The sequence below is a fragment of the Drosophila arizonae genome, chromosome 3 (genome assembly GCF_054131065.1).
Source record: "Drosophila arizonae isolate 15081-1271.41 chromosome 3, UAZ_ARI_1.0, whole genome shotgun sequence".
Lineage (NCBI taxonomy): Eukaryota > Metazoa > Arthropoda > Insecta > Diptera > Drosophilidae > Drosophila > Drosophila arizonae.
In genome coordinates, this window is record NC_142923.1 from 13900713 (window position 1) to 13920845 (window position 20133).

Below are 20133 nucleotides of genomic sequence, written 5' to 3' on the forward strand. Positions count from 1 at the left end.
GATGACAATTTATTGTCCTTCAGCAATTCATTCAACAACAAATTATTATACAAGTTAAAAAATGTTATTTTTATTATTATTATTTTTTTTTTTGAGTTGAATATTTTTATTCACTAACATTACCGTCTTTGATTTGACTGAGATACAGTGCATCCCACTCATCGCGCTGCAAGGCTTTCAGGTAGCGCTGTCGCTCCCGCAGCACGCGCTGCACGAGCTCTAAGTCGGGCTGCTCCGCCTGATGTTTCAGTGCTATTTCTAGTGCCCGCTTCCAGCTGTGCATGCGCAGGGCCAGCGCTACGGCCTGCTCATATTTGCGATTGTGCAGCAGTATGGTCTCCGCCTCGAGCAAGCGGCCCAGCATCAGCGAGTTCTCGGCCATCTGCTCGGCGCTCGATGGCGACAACGTCTTCAGGTACTGCAGATAGCTCACCTTGTCGATCTGCAGGGCAGCCGAGTAGGCCTCCTCGCTGAGCTGCAGCTGATGCTTGCGCGTGGCGACGGCGGCCAACGTGGCCCACAGACTCGTGTGCTGCGCCAGCCGACAGATCCTTAGCGCCTGCTGCCACTGACCCTCCTGCAGAGTGCGATGCAACACCTCGCAGTAGATGTTCACGTTGACCGGCAGCAGAGCGCCAGCGCAGCGAAAGGTAATCACGGCATCCTCAAAGCTATCGATGGCCACGTGTTTGCCAAACTCACTGAAAAGGAAGGAGGAATCAAAGAGGGCTCTAATCAATGGGATGTTAAGCATGGAGCAGTTCGGTCAATAGAAAGAAGAAAAAAATTCTGAATTTAGAATATGCAAAGCTCAATCTTGAAGGTATCTTCAGGGTTTAGGCCAAACTTATGGAATATGAGAATATTTGTTAGTATACCTCAGCAATCTTTGATTTCAAGACCAAAATCAAGTAACTTGAATCTTTCGAAAACAGTTACATTAAATAGTATTTTGAAACGTTAGCATAATACAAATTTTAAATTGTGATTCCCAAACTAGGAGAACTTCTTGGCCAAGCTATAAGCGACCAATAGAAGCATTTTAACAGTAAGTCTTTCCCGAAACTTGAAGAGCATTAACTGCCCATTGGAACTACAGATGGCGTTCAGAATACCAACTGATATGGTTAGCAAGTTGACTGGCAGGAGAATAGTCTCATGCTTGAGCGTAGCGTGTTTGGTGTTTAGGGTATTGAACGTACGCTGTGTCCAGTGTGATGGTGGTCAGGGCGATGATGGTGGGATCGGCAGAGCCCTCGCCAGGACAGTACCAGATGCTGTAGCAGGAGTCGTGCACACCTACTAAGATGTTCGTCTCGCTGGCCCACCTGATGGCTGTCAGCTGAGTGCCGATCTTGTAGATCTCATCAGAGTCATTGGCCGCGCGATCCGTCGAGGAGTTGCCGCTAATGTTTCGTGTCTCGCTGATGTACAGCTCTCGATTGGTATCAATGAAGGCGATGAACTGATCGTCCGGACTGCCGGCGCGACAGGCAGCGATCTCGGCTAGCTGCTGCTTGGCTCTCAGGGACTGCGGCTCGTATTGCCGTGAGGCGCCCGGAATCAGATCGAAGAGATGCAGCAGCGAGGTCTCCGAGTTGTCTCGTATGGCTAGCACATCGAGGCCCAGGGAAATGGAGCGCCTGTTGAGCAGCGGGAGCTGCGCCTGTGAGCCCGGGTAGCGGGGATTGAGATGCAAACGACCCGTGTAGGTGTACACCCAAATGGAGGCGGCATCCAGCACCATGAAGTACCTGAAAGGGGCGGGTCAAGCTCAGAGAATGGCAATTGCAATTCAACTTTGGCCACTCACTTCTTGCCCACCTCAATGACGCGCGTATCGTTGCGGCCATCGATGATGATCGGGGTGTTGATGTACTTCTCGTTATAGATGTGCAGCTGATGGGTGGTGGCTACCACCAGATGCCCATAGCCGAGAGCGAAGTTGATGACCCGCTGCGGAAACTCCAGCACATCCTTGCTGCCATTGGCGATGTCCTGGAGTGCAATGCACTTGCGACCCGTGCTCGTTGCCTTCAGGTTGCGCGAGATGAGCTGCTGGTCCACAGCGTAGCCGACAATCAGCTGCCCCGTGGCACTGCCGCAGGCCACCTGAGTGCCATCCGCCGACCAGGACAAGGTGTAAAAGGAGCCCACACTCGGCGCCGTGAAGCGTGCACTGCTATAGGACCACTGCAAGGCATAGATGGTTCAGATTCAGGCGCGTTGCAAACGCTGCGTTGGCGGTGGCACTTACGCCCGTGCTGTGGCACAGCTTGAGCATGTTGAAGGTGCCCACCAGCAGGTACTCCTTCTCCGGATTGAAGGCCACGCTCGTTATGGCATACTCCTCGGCCGCACTCGTATACAGGCTGGCGCCCTGGGCATCCCAGATCTTGAATCGGAAATCCTCACCGCCAGAGGCTATAATGTTCGACTGCCCCGACCAGCTCAGAGACAGCACTAGACCGTCATGGGCTCGCCACTGAAATGGATAATCAAAGTAACGGATTCGGTTTTACCTCTGAATGTGTTTTAGAGAACTGACATAACTGTATAAATTTTTAGTTGTTTACTGTATTTGGATTTAGTGCAAATTTTAACTGTTGAAACCGATGTGTATTACCACTTTGATTAGCTTAATAAATGTTAAGTTTGTATATATGATAAACAAGTATATTTTAAATATATATATATATATGTTTTAATATATATATATTAAAACAATCTAGGTTACTTTTGAGCTGTATGGAAGAATCTGATAAATAAACGATCTTATTCTTAACCTATTATCGACAAATATGTAATCCATGTTGATTTAGAATTGTTGTGTTGAGCCTCGTTATATACAAATTCTCAGACAAGAATTCTCGGTCATTTTGAATAATCGGGATTCCACTATATTCAGTGGAGAAAGCCTATCAATATTTTCGATCACACTCTAGCTCTAAGAAGTATAAATACAACTGAAAAGCTTTATATCACTCTACTCTCATTCTAGTCACTCTAATCTCAGATGGCTCATATGTAATATAATTACCCTCGAAAACTCACCCTTATCAGTTTGCTATTGGCTGCCAGCGGCTTGATGGAGATGTGGCCACCCTGGCTGAACACAATGGCCGTTGAGGTGGGCGCCCAGCGGGCACAGCGGATGGGCTCGTCGCTCTGTATGACCGTGGAGCGCAGCATGCCGGATCGCGACCAGATCTTGATGACGCCATCCTCTGCGGCGGTCAATAGGCCAGCGCCATCGGGACTCCAGCGACCCGAGCTAATTGCCGCCGTGTGGGCGGAAATGCTGCGCTCGACCCGCGCACTCTTGTTCAATATGACGAAGCGTCCGTCGGTGCTGCAAATGAGCAGCGTATCGCTGCCCTTGCCACCGCCACTGCTGCGGCCACCCAACAGCAGCCAGTGCATATCCGTGGGTATAAAGTCATCCGGCAGCTTGGCCACCTCTACGGTATCGCGACTCACATCGTTCCACTTGTAGATCTGGTGATCATCGCTGTTGGGATTTGATGTGTATAACGCTTAGATGCTTACCAACCATTTACAAGATATTTTGTATGTATTTTCTCTGATACCTGACAAAGTAGATCTCCTCATTACTGCTCCAGTCCACACAGCTCAGCGGATAGCTATTTAATGGTTTATTCCGCTCTTGTGGATTTTCCGATACTTTAGCTGAATTTCTTTTACAAATGCGTGTTTTGAGCTTCATTTTTTCTTTTTTTGTTTTTAGTATTTGGCTTCTTCTGTAAAATAATTTATTTTGTTTTGCTTGCGTTTGCTGCCATGGTAATTATTTTTTACCGGTTGCTATTGGGGTTCAAACTCTAAGGTTTGTCAGGGCTGCAAATGATAGGCATTTGAAGGTTTGTGCACTGACTAAACAAGTGGTTTGGATATTGACTAACTTTTTGGTTACGAGACTTTGAAGGTATAATCTAAAATGCATAGAGGTAGGTGTTCTTGGCAGTATTAATGTATGATCTTCCTCCCTTTTTTTTAAGGACATTAACTTATATGGGGTAGTAAACTAGGAGTAATTTGATCGGTCAACATATTTTCTTCCACTATGAACATAGAGTGTACCAAGTTCCTTGTCTATATCCTCATGTACATAGTTTCTGCTAAGATTACTCAATTTTGAGCTGAAAATTTCGTTCTTTTCCGTATTTGAAGTATTTTATTGCAAGACAGTGAAGCAATTTAGTTTCAGATTGCAATAAACTAATCTCGAATCAGAAGGAAAAAGCATCAAGTTCAAGTTCTATTCATTGGTATAACAGCTTGGATATACAGTAGGTAAAACGAGCTATCTTTGCGCACTTTCTGCCATTAGCTCATCTTGTTAAAAATGAAAATGAAATTTCTGTTGCTCGTTTTTGATCTACTTTATGGACATACTTAATGTTGAGTATTAAGAGTCGAGTATAGACATGTTTAACAATTATATTACATTAAGTATAGTCGCCGTTTTGTGACATCATTTTGAAGATTTTCATCAAAGCTTTTTAATTTCTTAATTATTCTAATTGTCTGTGTGTTTTTTAATAAGCTGCACATCCGCTGGGGTTAGTTTTACTTTTGATAGATAACTCAAATTACAACGCGGCTCAAATGGCTTGACTAAGATTTGAGCCGAGTTATAAACTCAATTGCCCTATAATTAAGTAAGGTTTATTATTTACACGAACTATCGTAACAAGCCTCAACGTTAATGACCGTCAAATGGGAGTGCGGCCTGTCATTGAAAAATTGTCGTAGAGGAATCATAGAGTCATAGAACTGGAAATGAAATGGAAAAGATGTGCAAAGAAATGAATAGGCTTAAAGACTCTTTTTAGCCTAAGCTGTGCATATGAGCTGCCCTTTGTGATATGGTAATTAAGCATAGTTCATTTAATTGGCTCTAGCAAATGGGCAGACGTTCAACATAAAACGACATCAAAAGCCAAGAATATTGTTGCCCTCGTCGAGTTCGTAGAACCGCTAAGCATATAAATAATAGTCGGACTATAATTATTTTCTAATTTGTAGACAGCTGTCAGCTATTGGAATAAGGACAACTAACGACGGCTCGTTGCCCTGCTAAGCACCTTACGCATAGCCCCTATACCCCACCGCAATTCCCGATTTCCAATAGATATCGCTCTGTGACCATCTAAGAACAGCATTTCTTTGAATAATTTTGTCTTGTCACGTCTGGCCGTATATTTAAGGTGATTTGAGTTGTATTCACTGAACCCTGAAGCTAATTTGATGGATTCTATGTACAAACAAATTTTTGTTGTGGTTTTCTTTTCTGTTTTCTGTTTTAGGTCAAGCGCATTTACCTTGCGGCTGTATTTGGTCAAGTTAGTGGGTGTTTAATAGTTATTTTGTTGTCCATTGAACTGAAGTAGACGAAAAACCCACAAAACTGTTTTCTTATATATTCATTCACATGAGTTATATTTACTTTCTCTATATATAAATGCATACATGTATTAACTATCTAAATATAAAATTTATACATATAATCTTGTATATTTATGATGTGTATGTATATATTATACACAATAAATATATACAATTATATATTTGTTTTTAAATTTGTTTATCTTGTTTTCAAAATTTAAAATTGATTCGCAAAATATTTGAAAAATCTTGCCAAAATTATTTATGTGTAAGAGTTTGTTTTGCCATAAATTATGTTTATGCAGACATATATTTTCAAAATCTTTTCTTTATTTTTTTCTGTTTATTTTCATTGCTAGCATAATCCAGATGGCACGTGCTTGGCTGCCTTTTACTAGAGCTATGGCTTAATGGATCTAATGTCAAGCTGTGGATATTAAGCAGCCTCATATAACGCATAAGTCAACGTACTCCAAGTCACGAATAACTAGTTAAAGTACTCTCAGCACATAAAGTTCCCGTTGCAAGACCAGAACATAAAAGAGCAAAAACAATAAAAGACAAACCTCAAATGCCATAGAAATCGCATAAAATATTTGCAACAAATTGAAGCAGAGATTGCTCTAGGTGGCATCCTCTCCAGCGCGCGGCTGCGAAGAGTCCAAGTCCACGCGTCAAAGTGCCAGCGTTGCATTTCCTTATCAAAATCCGCGCTTGATTAGATGCAGTGGAGGACGGACGGCAGTTAGCAATTCAATTGCAACTTGGCGGCAGACTGACAAACCGACAAACTGCCAAAGCGACAAAAAGCGAGCAGGCGACAAGCGGAGAGACTGCGGCTGTCATTAAGCGTCAATGGTGCAAGAAAACGCAATGGCTAAGCGCACAGTGGGATGTATGATGAGAAAAGTGAGTAGAGTAATTTGCAGAGAAAAAGGAATTGAATTTATCTATTTCATACATAAATGCATGTAGATATAAAAAATTGTTTATTTTTGATTAGATACTTCTAAATTTTATAGAATCGACAATTTTTATTTTAATGAAACATAAACTTTAACAAAAAGCTTCGGATTTTTCAAAGTTAATCTGTAAAAATCCTTTTTTGACAAACAAGAAATATAAATGTGAAATATAATTATGTGAATCTCTACATACATTTTTATAGAATTTATTCAATACTTTAAAAGTTATTTCACTGTAAAAAGTTGTAATAGTTTTTTTTTTGCCCACTGTGCGGCATTTGAAACTGCAAGTGTTGACTTTTGTGGTGGCAGCCATTAGAAGTGCGAGCCATAGACGAGTGCTTAACCAGCTCCCAACCCGAGCCCATATAAATAACGAACTCCAATATAAAATCTAGCGACACTTCAACTGCTCTCACTGCGTAGCTGCCTCTGTCTGCCCTCTTGCTCACACTCACATTCGCTCGCACTCGCACACACACACAGCGCTTAACTGCGCTTTCAATGTTGCCGTTCAATCTACGTGCAGTCCGATTGAAACGAAGCTCATTGAACGTGACGCTCTGTCTCTTTCCCACTCATCTTCGAGCGTGCATCGAGCTCGTTCGTTTTGTTATTGGTTCGGTTTGCCCGTTGCCCGTTGGCTTCTGTTGCCTGCGACTTGTGGCGCTTTTTCGTATTCAGTTTCGATTCAGTTCGCTTTCAGTTTGTCAACGCGTCGCATGCGTTCGTCGTGCTCTGGCTAGATATATTCGGAATTGTTTGAAATCTAACGAAATAATTTGCATACGAAAGCAGTGAATATCTTCTGTGTGTGTGTGTGTGACAAACATATTTATATAAAAAGCTAGAGGAAAATATTTTGCAACAGCTCAAATAAGAAACCCTCAACAAGTTGTTAACCCCTTTATGGTCATGTCGCCCTATGCATCCTGCGTTCTCCTGCTGGGGTTGCTCTCCCTCGCTCTAAGCCTGAGTACAGGTGGGTATTCACACTCTCTGCGTGCATTTGCATGGCTGTGCCAGTTAATTAAGTGTACTCGGCGCGCGTCAAGTGGTTTGAGTTTAGTTGGGTTCGCTGAACCAATAAGAAATATGAAAAGCAGTCACTTAGCATCGCGAGGCATCATTTAAATTAAAGAAAAAACTATTACAACTGCTTCTATTATTATTTTCCCTTGATTAATTGCCCATTCGTGGCGCATGCTTTAAATGTGACCCTCATTAATGAGCTCTATTATCTAGCGATAATCAATCAATTTCCACTTTGACCTCAATTGATAAGCTGTCGGGCATTATCAATGCTATTGTTAAGATGCACTCATCTCATAGAACTCTCAGCCTCCATAATGAGTGTCGTCACTGGGGCGTATACTTAACATTGCCTCAAGTGCCTGCAGCAGATTATTTCATGATTTATTTATATACGATATTTATGCACTTGTCGGTTATTCTATTTATTTATACATTCAACACTGACAGCCTGCTGCCAGCTGACTGCGGCCTGTGTGGAAAACTGTTTTCACAACCTTAACCAAAAAATTAAAGAAATTCTCTTCACGACATAAATAGAGCGCATTAAATGAGGCTAACTTGTAGACATATAAATAAATACATATATATAAATATATGCGCATATATGTATTCCGTGAGCTGTGCCATTTTCTAGACTCTAAAGAATAAAGAGTGCCCATTTTCCGCAATGCAATAGAAAACTTGCAGCTCAATTGATTAAAGTACACAACAAATGGCTGAATTTAATTGAATTGAAACTGTAACAGAACTATCTAAATGAATTGTCGCCCACAAATTGAGAAACAACAAATGATATAAGGGCGAGCCAATTCTATTTTTGTACAATTTGTATTGCCCTAATAAAAAGGGCTAAGAAGTTGAATGAGATGAAATGTATTATTCTGAAGTGAATAAAAAAAATTAAATATGCTAATACCTAAAAATTTAAGTGTGGTGTTAAATTACAATCTATTTGATTTTAGTTTAATTATAGATGATTCATATATTATATCATATAAATTTTCATATAATTATAGTAAAATATTTGTGTTGTAGTTGCTTTTTCAATTTAATTTGTAATCTTATTTAAAAATTTAAATAATGTTTATAGTTAATTATTTTTACAATTAGTAGTATCTCTTGCAGGTAAAAAATTGCCGCTTTAAGGTTTTTGTGAATTGAGTTTGAGCTCTCCGAATATATATTTTTTTAATAAATGATAAATGTCTCTATGTTATGTACAGAAAATATTCATAATTTTATCAGTTGAACTCAAACCGAAATTGTGTTCCTGAATTAAAAATCAATTGATATAAATTGACTAGCCAAAGACATAAATGCTTTCAAACTAATTCTCCATCAATAACTTTCCCTTTTCAGTCAAAAGAATGGAGTACAATAAATTGCTTTTTTTTTACTGAACTGATTTTTTGCTTCGTTTCTCTTTAGTCAATTGGGCGTTCTTTTTTTTTTTTTTTTTTTTTTTTTTTTTTTCTATCATAAAGATTCATATAAAATCAGTATTCCACTTTTAACCTGTTTTATGTTCACATATATATTTTTTTTAAATTACTGCGCAGTTTTCTAGGGCTATGATAGCGATCAGTAAACATTTTTTGTCGTATAACAATAGTATATAAAAACTCTATTTCTATGGCCTCTTTTAGGCTTAGTTTAGGTCTTAGGCCTGCCCACATTTTCTTTTGTAGCTTGTAACTTCACGATGTCGTCATATCTCCAATTAGAAGTAAATGCGTGTGGCATTTTGTTGTTGTTAGTTAAATGGGCGTGGGCTTCTGGTTCTGGACGCATTGTCAGTCAATTTTGTTTTTATTCTGTCCACTCGCAACTTCGCTCGGCGCACGCACCTCAATAAAACTGTGGACCCTGACAGTTTTAGTCTGGCACACATTCCATTTGCGGCCTTGTTTTCTTTTTCTTTTCAAGTTGTTTTTACACATTGTTTACATTTCGTTCCGAAATTTCGCAGGCCAGAAAGCTATATAACGAAAATAGTTTCAGTTCGAATTGCCATAAAAACCTCACTTAAAGTCGTTTGATTCTGTCATCCACTTTTGCATTCTGATGATCTCAAATGCCAGCCAAGTTTGAGTTTGAAATCTGTATATAATTATCATATGCATATATATACATAAATATTAATTAGATGATGAATGCGCATGTGCTTAAGCAGTAGTTCCATAATTAAAGCAATTCAGTGAGTGAGCGAAACAATTTGTCATTTGACTTGCATGTCAGGGCATTGGGGCTCATTGCAATTTGCTTGAGATACAATCTGAGCAATCATTATAATGCGAGCCAACCCTGAAATCCTTAAAACCAAAACACACCCAAAAGACCCGGAGCATGTAAAAATGTCATCATTTTAATGTGCGACGTGTAAGCCATTAAATAATTTTCTAGCATTGCAATGGAATTTTTTTACGTATACCCTGTAATTTAAATGACTGTCAAAGAGCATGATAAATAAGAGCAGACAGATGCTTAAAATATTTTTTTAAATAGTTCAAAATTAATTGAATTATATTTTTTTCTGCATATATATTAATAAATATTTGTAGGAAAAATTCAAATATAAATACTTAAAAAAAATAAAATAAAATAAAATAAATAAATAAATAAATATATATATTTATATATTTATATTTATTTATATATTATAAGTGTTATCGGATATCCATATGTCATGTATGTAAATAAATATCTTAGCCTAAACTCTTAAAATATTGTAAAATACCATTCACAAAATCATGTAGTTATAACAAAGAGTGAAATAAATTGGAATTGAAATTGAAAAAAAAAAAATAATATATTATATTTGATTACGATTTCTTACAGTTTTTAATTAATTTTTTTTTAATATAAAAAAAATATATATTGTTTTATAGCCTTAATGTGCCTTAAATATGATTTAAAAAAAAAAATTAAATTTTTTTCACTGTCAATTAAAATATTTGATTTTTGGCAATCTATCATATTTTATAAAGACATATATTATATCTATTTTTTATTTATAATAAATATTTTTTATTCAATAGTCGGCGTATGCGCGTTGACTTCAGTATAATTTTATAATTTCAAAGTATTTTACTTTTATTTTTGCGCGTGTTTCAGATTTGCAGTTTAGCGGGTGCGCACTTTACGGGTGTGTACATATTAAAATATGATACATATACATATATATGCTAATCTTTTGCATTTCTGTGCCAGCTGAGTGTATGTAAATATTTACGATTCCAGCTTATTTCCATATAATGCAGCTTTAATCATACAACCATTCGAAACAATTTTGAAAACGTTCGACAAGTTGTCGCAATTGTCGTTTGTAAATTTCAGTTGAACGAACTTTGATTGCATGTCAGTCAATGCAGACCCCCCTAAGCTCCTCTTTAGCCACCCTTTGGGCCACCCTCTCGACTGGCTTTTGTGGGTCTCTTAGCTGGCGGCCCCTCCTCTTCCCATAATATCTAACGTTTAGGTCGACACTCGTAAGTTGTCGATTTTATGGCAAAGATATGGAACAGCATGTAAGCGACTGTGACTGGCTTTTTTTTGCCTCTTTCTCTCCTCCTCCGTCTCTCTCTCTTTTGGGCGGAGTTGCCAGATTGCTGGATAATCAACACATTTCTTACAGCTTTTAAGCGCAGAAAACTTCCATCTCTCACTGCCAGACATAACGCGAAGTAAATTTCTATTGAAGTAAGTCGAGCTAATGCAAAAATTGCATGCGAACTTTGCCATGTGTGCAGTGTGTATGCATGCGTGTGTGTGTGTGTGTGTGTATGGGAAAGTCACAGGCCTCACCAAGTTTTAGTTTATTGTTGCCAACTTTTGCATATGCCATTGCCTACCACAAGTCGTAGATATAACGTTACTGAGCCTCAAAGTGCATTCAACTTGGCTAATAACATAGCCGCGCCCCATTTTTATGTGGTCGCGCTCAAAAGTTTTGCCAAGTTTTGGAGTGAAAAGCCAAGATAATTACTTGAAAATATATATGTATATATCTATTATGTATGCACATGCATACGTAGTTTAATTTAAAGCTTGTTAAGTAAATTATCTGCATTTATTTTGACATATATACTATTTATTTCATAAATAATAAATATGTCAGTCTTGTATTCCATAGCTATAGCTGTTAGAAGTACAGTTTTGCTTATAGATATTTAAAAATGTATTTAAGGAGTTTAATTGATGCTATACATAGTTTCACTCTGAAATTATTTGTTATTGCGGGTTCTATTGTATAAGGAAATGTGAAAATGTTTATGCTTGCCCACAGTGCTAATTTCGTTTTGTAAAAGGAAAATTACTATTTAAGCTTTCCTAGCGTATTTTGTATATCAAGCAGCAACTACTTACGCACACAACACACACACACACACTCACAATCATGCTTATTAGCTTGTGTGTAACCATTTTTGGGTCGCTGTTTGGAACTGCCAAAACATTTGGCATAAACGCGCGCACAATATCAATTTTCATGTTGCATACAATTACAGTCATTACCATTAGTAAACTGCCACCGCAACTGCGCGCACAGTGCTACACGGCTATAAACAATTTGGCCAACGATCTGACAATTCAACTGTCAATTAATTTCAATATATTGTAAATGATAATAATTTCCAAGCAATACCAAATGAAGTTCGATTTTATTTCGAATTCGCTGCAATTTCTGCCTTATTCAAAATACACGCAAAAATTGTAAAGTTTATGTTCGTTGTTTATGGCCAAAACGTAGCGAACAAAACGAAAAAAAAAAAAAAACAAAAAATAAATAAATAAAGCAAACATGTTTGCCAGGCACAGTTTGGCCTGGTCTAAAGCAGCAGCTGCCCGGTCGCCCTGTCGCCCGACTGTCCCGACTTGGCCATTTGCTGTTTATCTAAGCTTTCATTTAAACGCACCTCAAAGTGTTGGTTAAGTGCATTTAACCTGAACGTTAACGTTTGACGTTTAAATTGGCAAAGCACAAACGGGTTTCACGCACAAAATATCGATATATTTATATATATATATATGTACATATATTCATTTTTGTATATATTTTGTTGTCATCAACATCCGCTGCTCTCGCTCCATGCTCCACTCTCCAGAGAAACTTCAATGCAATTTTAAGAACAGCAGCCGCTTTTCAGCCGGCAAATAAAATGTTTAATAATTATTTACACGCTCTTTGGCTAAATCGTGCGCATAAACAACGCCAACTGCCGAAAGTTTTGACACTTTTATAAGGCAGTTTTCCCATCGACTGTCCCATAAATAACTCAGCTAAAAGGCTCCTGTGTCTAATTAATTTCAGTTAGCCACATTTTTCAAAAGCCACCGCCAGCGGGCCAACGGGCTAGCCAACAAATCGCAGCGGGCATCTCTGCCATTGCCCATTATTTATGCAGTTTGGCTATCAAAATCATCGCCTGATTGCAATTTAGAGCGAAAACTACTCACTTAGTTTATGATTAAACTCTGCCAAATATCGTATATATACACATAAAGATGCTTGATTATTATGGCAATGTGATCGATGTAGTTATCGAGTGTATTAAGGATTTTCATTTGGCTACTGATACGAAAATCGAATACAAATTTGTTTAAATTACTCAAATATCTAGAGGGCGTATGTATTATATATTACTCTACCTAAATGACATTCCAAATTCTCATACGTTCTGCAATGAGTATTGATAACTTATAATTGCGCTTTAGCTTTGCTACGTGACTTGCATTGGTATTTATAAATTTTGCATTACAGCTGGCGATGAAATATTACAAAAGGGAGCAATTTGCTTTTATATTTATTATTAAATCATAATTGTAAAATATGAAAATCTTTTATCCCACACGTATTGACGGCGGATGTTTTATAATCTTATGTAAGATATATGTACATCAGTGTATATAATATATAGATGATTGTTTAATTTGAGTTTTTTGGCACAGTCAAATTTGATCTAGGCAAGTGAAGGTATATCAAATTTAGGCTTATTATTATATATATCGTTATATATATGTTAATAATTATCATATATATTGAATAAAAATGAATAATAAAAAATAATAATAATAATAATAAATAAATAAATAAAAATGAATAATTTAATCAATTCTGTAATATAAATTAAATTTTATTAATTTATTGACAAGTTAAATTTAATTTAAAATTAAATCTGTCTCATATAGCTGATTAAAAATTTAATTTAAAATTAAATCTAACTAAAATCTAAGCACTGGCAGCAGGGGCCTTCGGTTTGATAAATTAAATATATTTACACTTGTTGTAATAACTCAAAATTGTTGTGAAATTTAGGGCATTTTAAATTGGACGACTGATAATAAATATTAAATATTTTAATTTAAGTTTCCAGTTGCCGATAAAAGGACAATATTTATGTTTAAATCTATATAAATAGCATAATATGTTATCCCATAGATTATCACCCATTATTTCATTAGCTTTAAGTTAAATAGATTTATCAATAAGTATATTTAAAAACTCAAACTTACAAGCCAATTACTTATTCCCTTGCAGCATCTGGTGTCCTACGTTGTTGGCGCTGCTCCACAGACGTGTCCAACGGCGAGTTCTGCAACGATCCATTTCAGTCGGAGAGCATCTCGGAGCAGCAGCGCTACTGGAGCTATGTGAATTGCACCTATTCAGTGGGTGTGAAATCGGTGAATGCGCGACCCGTCTGCAAGAAATTGGTGCAGGAAGGTAAGCCACAAACCACAAACCACAAACCGCAAACCACTAAACAACTAAACCACCACAACCACAAACCACACACAGATCAGCAGGGACCAGAGATAGGCAATTATTTAGCTCTGCCCGTTGGACTGTCAATGGGCATTGTTGTTGGGTGAGTGAGTGGGGCGACCCACCGGTGACTCGCACTCGTGTCGCTGCCGCCTGTTGTTGCCTGCCACAGAGCGTCAAACAAGATTGAGATTTATTGGCCTGACAGAGCAGAGCCGGCAAGTGCAGCATACAAATCCACAGAGGCAGCCGCAGCCACAGCCGAGACAATTGCTCGATTGCAAACGCTCCAGCTGCATGCTGCCAGCTGTTGCTGGGCGTCGACGCCGCAAGGCGTTGAGGGGCGGGTCGAGGTGGGGCGTGGCGAGCGCAACTGAACAAGTGGCTGCGACACTTGGCCCAAGCCGGGCCATGCCAGTTGCATGCGCCGCTAATTTACGGCAAATTTATGTGGCCAGAGAGAGAGAGAGAGAGAGAGGGATAGAGAGAGAGAGAGAGAGATAGTGGGTAGGGAAGGGAGCGGGACGGTGGCCGGCAGAGCAAACAAACGCCAACACACGCGGCGTATGAGTGATATTCGTGTTGCAGTCGTCGATCTTTGGCTGCGGCAACACAGCGCACTTTTCGATTTTATTTTGTTTGTATTTTTTATTGTTCAGCCAGCGGCGAGTGCAAATTGTGCTGCTTGTTGGCATTTGCATTTGACAAGCAACAAAGCAACAACAATAACAACAAACGCAAAATGAATTTGAATTTTTCCACACTGCTCAATTTGCCAAACGTTGCGTATCGTTGCAGTTTTATCTAACTCTGATATTTCTGAATAGTTTTTGATTTTTTATTGTCCACGCGAGCAAGAACAGCAGCAGCAGAAGAGTCGACAGCTTTGCATTTTCATTTCCGTTTTTATTGTTGTCTGTTAAGTGGGCCAAGTGCCAAGAGCAAAAAATAAAATTTTTTTTATATATTCATATATATTTTTTATGAGTTAAACTGAGATTTTTGCAGTTAATTTCCATTTGCGGTTCATAAAAAAATTATTTTGGTATTCATAAAATTGTGATTTAACTTGGCTAACTAATAAATTTGTTCAGCTTAAAATGGATTTTTTTATTGTCGTTGGCATTTTATTAGTTTGAAGTTTGAAATGGAGGAATAAATAAAAGTATATATATTTAATTTGATCACAATATTTTCAATTTTAAACGTACATATATTATTCGATTTCTGTTTGTCAAATCTTAAAGATTCTGGCAAAGTATAATAGAATATATTTAATTATTTAATAATCAATGATAGTTTTGATATTATTATGTTTATTTGTTGCTAAAATTATCTAAAATTGTATTGAAAATAAAAGATTTCATCTTGTTTCATATTTACAGAAAAGATACATATCTTTTCTAATAAATGAATAATATTTAAAAAAAATGTATATAAAAATAAAATAAATATATAAATTAAATGATTAATGATATTAAACATCAAATAATATTGAACTGCAATGCCGCTCTACCTGTTCTCGCTAGTCCGAGGTTCTTTTCCCTTGCTCGTTCTTCTTGGATGCTCACTCTCGTTGTGGGCATTCCCTCTGTGCTATGTCTACCTGTATTTTCTGCGGGCTTACAGTTTCTGAGCAAATGAAGAATATTCTCATTAAAATCAAGTTGAACTTTGACTTTGTGTTGGTAATTCGTCAAATGAAAAGGGAACAAGTTAAAATTGTATAATTTTTCCTTTTGGTAAAAAGAACATACCTATTTATATACAGTCTTTACACTGGTATATAGTCAAAAAATTCTTATAGGAATCCAATTTTTCTAACGCCGCTCATGATCCAGCTTTGTATTACTACATATATCAGTTGAATATGATCATTTTCTATAATCACACACATCTCTTCAGTTCAGTTCACCTTCAACTTGAATTGTCTGTAATCGAATTATAATTCGCTAATTGAAAAAGTGCAAACAAACTGTTGCACATAAATAATCTTATCGCTTGGCATACGATCAAGTGCCTGGCTTGGAGCGGGCCAAATTTCTTATGACCAATTAATGAACACCATTAAATTTTTGCAATCAAGCGTCTACAAATTGGCGCTGCGAATATTTGCAAAGATTTGCGGCTGGCAATTAAAATTGCAAACGGCAAATCTCAACCCAAGACTCAGCTTAAGGCGAGTACATAATATACGAAATAAACTAAGCTGCAACAACAAGAAAACAAACAAACGAAAAAAACATAGTTACATATAACATATACATATATATATCTATATATATATATATAAATTAATTAAGTTGTTGCACAGCGTGAAGCGCTCAATTACGGCAATGAGCAGGGAGTCGAGAGCCAGAGGCAGATGCTGAGATAGAGACTGGGGCAGAGGCAGAGGCAGAGGCAGAGACTGTGGCTGAGGCAGAATGTTAGTCTGAGAAAAATGCAACTAGGCGATGCTGTTGCTGTAGTAGAAGTTGTTGTTGTTGTTGCTGCTGCTGGTCAATTTATATGCCGTTAAATTAATTGCTTATGAAGTTTGGGCCGACGACTGGCTGAGCTTTTGGCAAATGTCAAATTAAAAATGTATTCCATAATTCCATAAAACTAACAGCCAAGCCAAGCAATTAGCTATTAGCTTGACTATGTCTGTTTGTGTGTGTGTGAGTGTGCGTTGCATTTTAGTTGTCACTGTGCGTCACTGTGTAAATATTTTGCAACTTGTTGCATTTTGGCTGCTCTCGACCAAAAAGTTGTCTTTGTGCTTTTGCCTATTTTGGGCCAATTGCGTTGCGTTGGCTCTTTGGATGTTGTTACTGTGAAAAATGTTGCCAACACACACTCTTACACACATACACACATTGCGATCAATAAATAATTAAATTAATTAAAATTTAAATTTATGACACAATGCTGCACTACCAACTCGGGTTTCAAGCTCGCGCACGCGGCGTATGCGCGATTTGGTTTCTGTTTCCTTAGCGCTCGCAAATTTTCAATTTTCTTTGGTCGCTGCAGCTGGCAACTGCATTCTGTGCGCCTTGTTTGATGCCGCGGCCGTGATAAGGCGACAATTGTCAACAATTTTATTAGAGACTTGGACACGCTCTCTCTCTTTCACTCACACACACTCAGCTTGTGTGTGCCATCTCGCTCGCACTTCTAGACTGCCTCTTCTTGCAGCCAATCACAAAAATGGTCAACGCGCACCTTTTTGAGTCGCTTTTAAAGTTTTATTTCATTTTATTGCGATTTATTTTAGTTGATTTTGTTTTATTTCTTTGCTTGATATTTGTTGCTGTTATTTTTTTTGTTGTGTTCTGTTTGCGAAATACGCACACACACTCACACACGCACGCACACTCACGCATTGGGAAACGCAATTTGTTGTGCATTTTTTCTGGTTTTCATTTGCCGTCTCGCTGATTGCAAATTGTCTCGGTTTGCCGAGTCTCGCGTTCATTTTGGCAGTGTATGCTGCGGTCAGCTCTAGACATAGTTGGAGGCCTCATTTTCTGTTGGTGTTTTTCCTTGCCCGGCTGAGCCTAGCCTAGCTTAGCCTAGCCTAGGTTAGACTTATTCTGCCCAAGTCAAGCAGAGTCGATTGCACTCAACTTGCATGCGTTTCGCGCAGTGCAAGCCTTGAACCCATTTTGGCTAGTGGTCTCTTTACCGTTCAGCCAGCTCTAGCTGTCGATATTTAATATTATGTCTTATCTTTGATATTGCCTTATTTATAGAGCTTTCACATTGATAGCAATCAATTTTATCGAAGCTTCCTTGTTGGTATGCCTTTACATTAGTAAGCCAATAACTACGTTTTTTTTAAGCTCAGCTGAAAATTTGTGTTTATTTTTAGTTTTAAAAAATATTTTGATAAATGTTCTCAATATTTTAAATGAGCTACAAATAAATATGACAACAGAATTTTAAATTAAATAAATTACTAGCTTAAATTGGCTTAAAAACCGAATGACAAATTTTACTGAGCATTTGAGCAGTTAAATATTATCAATAGAAACATCGGCTGGAATATAATTATTAGACAAAGTAACATTCAACCATGTCAAAAAATATTTTTAAAAAATTTTCCATTTTGATTAAGATCTTAAATAGCTGTAACATTGGCTGAATTATTTATTATATTAGCAAATAAACAAGTCTCAGGTGAACTGCTGAAAACGTATCTGATTACCTTAAGCAAACATTTATGCTCCATGTACTAAGAAAGCGCTCAATTTGCTTGAAAATTGTTGGATTTTTATTTTTGTTTGCTATTTAATGGGTAGAAAAAAAAACCTCTGGCATATTGCATCAGCTGCACTTACCTCATGGCTCGACTATTTGGCAGGAAGCCATTAGCCAGCGGCAGTTGATCGACGATTTGGACGACATTCGAAATGACATTTTTGAGATAAGTCAAACCGAAGCGAAGCCCACGCCAAAGCAGCGTGCCACATAAATTACATTCATTTTTCTCTCAGTGTCCGTAGCTACATATATTAATATATGCATATGAATATATTAATGCAGAAATTGTTGTCGAGCAAATATTTAAAGTTGATTATGGCATTCGTTTCATTGCAGTCTACGGCAAGCGGGTAATTTCACGCTCCTGCTTCTACGAGGATGTGGATGATCCGGCAGACAAATGCGCCATGGACACGACCTCATCCTACATCAAGACCATTTACTGCCGCACTTGCACCACGGACGGCTGCAACTCGGCTGGCGGTCTGTCGGGCTTGGCGGGGCTGCTGGTGTTGCCGCTGCTCGCCGCGCTGCGGCAGCTATGCAAATGAGCCAATGGCTGGGAAAAGTGAAATGATGTGGGAGGAGACTGCACTTAATTGCATGATGCGAATGAAGCAAAACTGAATTTAAATCTTACAAATTCCTTTGAGCAGACAGGACACAAAAACACATCAAACAGCAAAGATTTTCAAAAATTTCATTTAACTCTTTTAATGCAAATGGCACAAACACTCGGCACTTAATAGCTGACAGTCACACTTCGTTATATACATATATATATATATATATATATATATATATATCATAAAATTACCATTTACACAGACTATACAAATACGAATTCGTAACTATATAATTGTTATGTAGCTGTAGAGCATTCAAAGGTTTCCACTTGGCTCGATCTTAAGCAATCAATAAATTTGTGGTCTAAAATTCATATATTCTATGTTTTGCACGCCAATTGGTTCACACATGCACATACTCACACACACACACATTCATATACTCTTATAGAACTTGGTAATAATGTATTACTCATTGTAATTGTAATTGAAGCACTCTTTTTATGGTGTCTTATAAATAAATTGATTAGACGGTACAAAATATATCAAGAGTTTTATTTGGACTGAATATAAGTCTTAAGCTATATGCAGTTTTAATAAATATGTTCTTGCAGCGATTAGTATCCTGTTGATGCATCTGGTAATACAAATAGATTTATATTTAAAATTATTTTAATTTTTTTTTTTTTATAAAATATTTAATTAACTTTATTCCATTAATATCATAATAATTAATATATATTTTTAGCTATTTTATTAATAATTCCTTATAACTATTTAGCAGTTTATTATATTAATGTGTATTAATAATTTTAATTATTTTAATTTTTAATTTATTTATTATTATTATTATTTATTTATTTTTATTTTTTTGTATTGTTAATCTTGTTGATATTGATTTTATTGATATAATTTTTTTTATTTTTACATACATTTTATATATGTAGATATATTTTGTGTCATTTTACTATATATATTCTTTATATGTGTATATCTTAAATTTTAGAATAAATGGTAATTTTTTCTACTTAAAAAAAAAAAAAACACATTTTTAATGAAAATAATATTCCATAAAAGCATTAGATTTTATTTACACTAGTCTAATACAAGCCTAAATCTTTCTCCTAGTAAATCTTATGTAATT

General features: G+C 37.2%; 2 protein-coding genes across 2 annotated transcripts; one reads left to right on the plus strand and one right to left on the minus strand.

Annotated features, from left to right (window-relative positions):
* Positions 1-42: 42 nt before the first annotated feature.
* Positions 43-5472, minus strand: Oseg5 (intraflagellar transport protein Oseg5). Its single transcript, XM_089463349.1, is given in 6 exon segments — positions 43-789; positions 1174-1754; positions 1814-2193; positions 2258-2485; positions 3055-3511; positions 3591-5472. Coding segments are annotated over 6 exon segments (2466 nt in total). The 5' UTR covers positions 3728-5472; the 3' UTR covers positions 43-106.
* A 1579-nt stretch (positions 5473-7051) lies between these two features.
* LOC108610123 (UPAR/Ly6 domain-containing protein twit) lies at positions 7052-19532 on the plus strand. Its single transcript, XM_018001983.2, has 3 exons — positions 7052-7356; positions 13945-14130; positions 18760-19532. The coding sequence occupies exons 1-3, from the start codon at positions 7284-7286 to the stop codon at positions 18972-18974; spliced, it is 474 nt and encodes a 157-aa protein (XP_017857472.1). The 5' UTR covers positions 7052-7283; the 3' UTR covers positions 18975-19532.
* Positions 19533-20133: the final 601 nt, after the last annotated feature.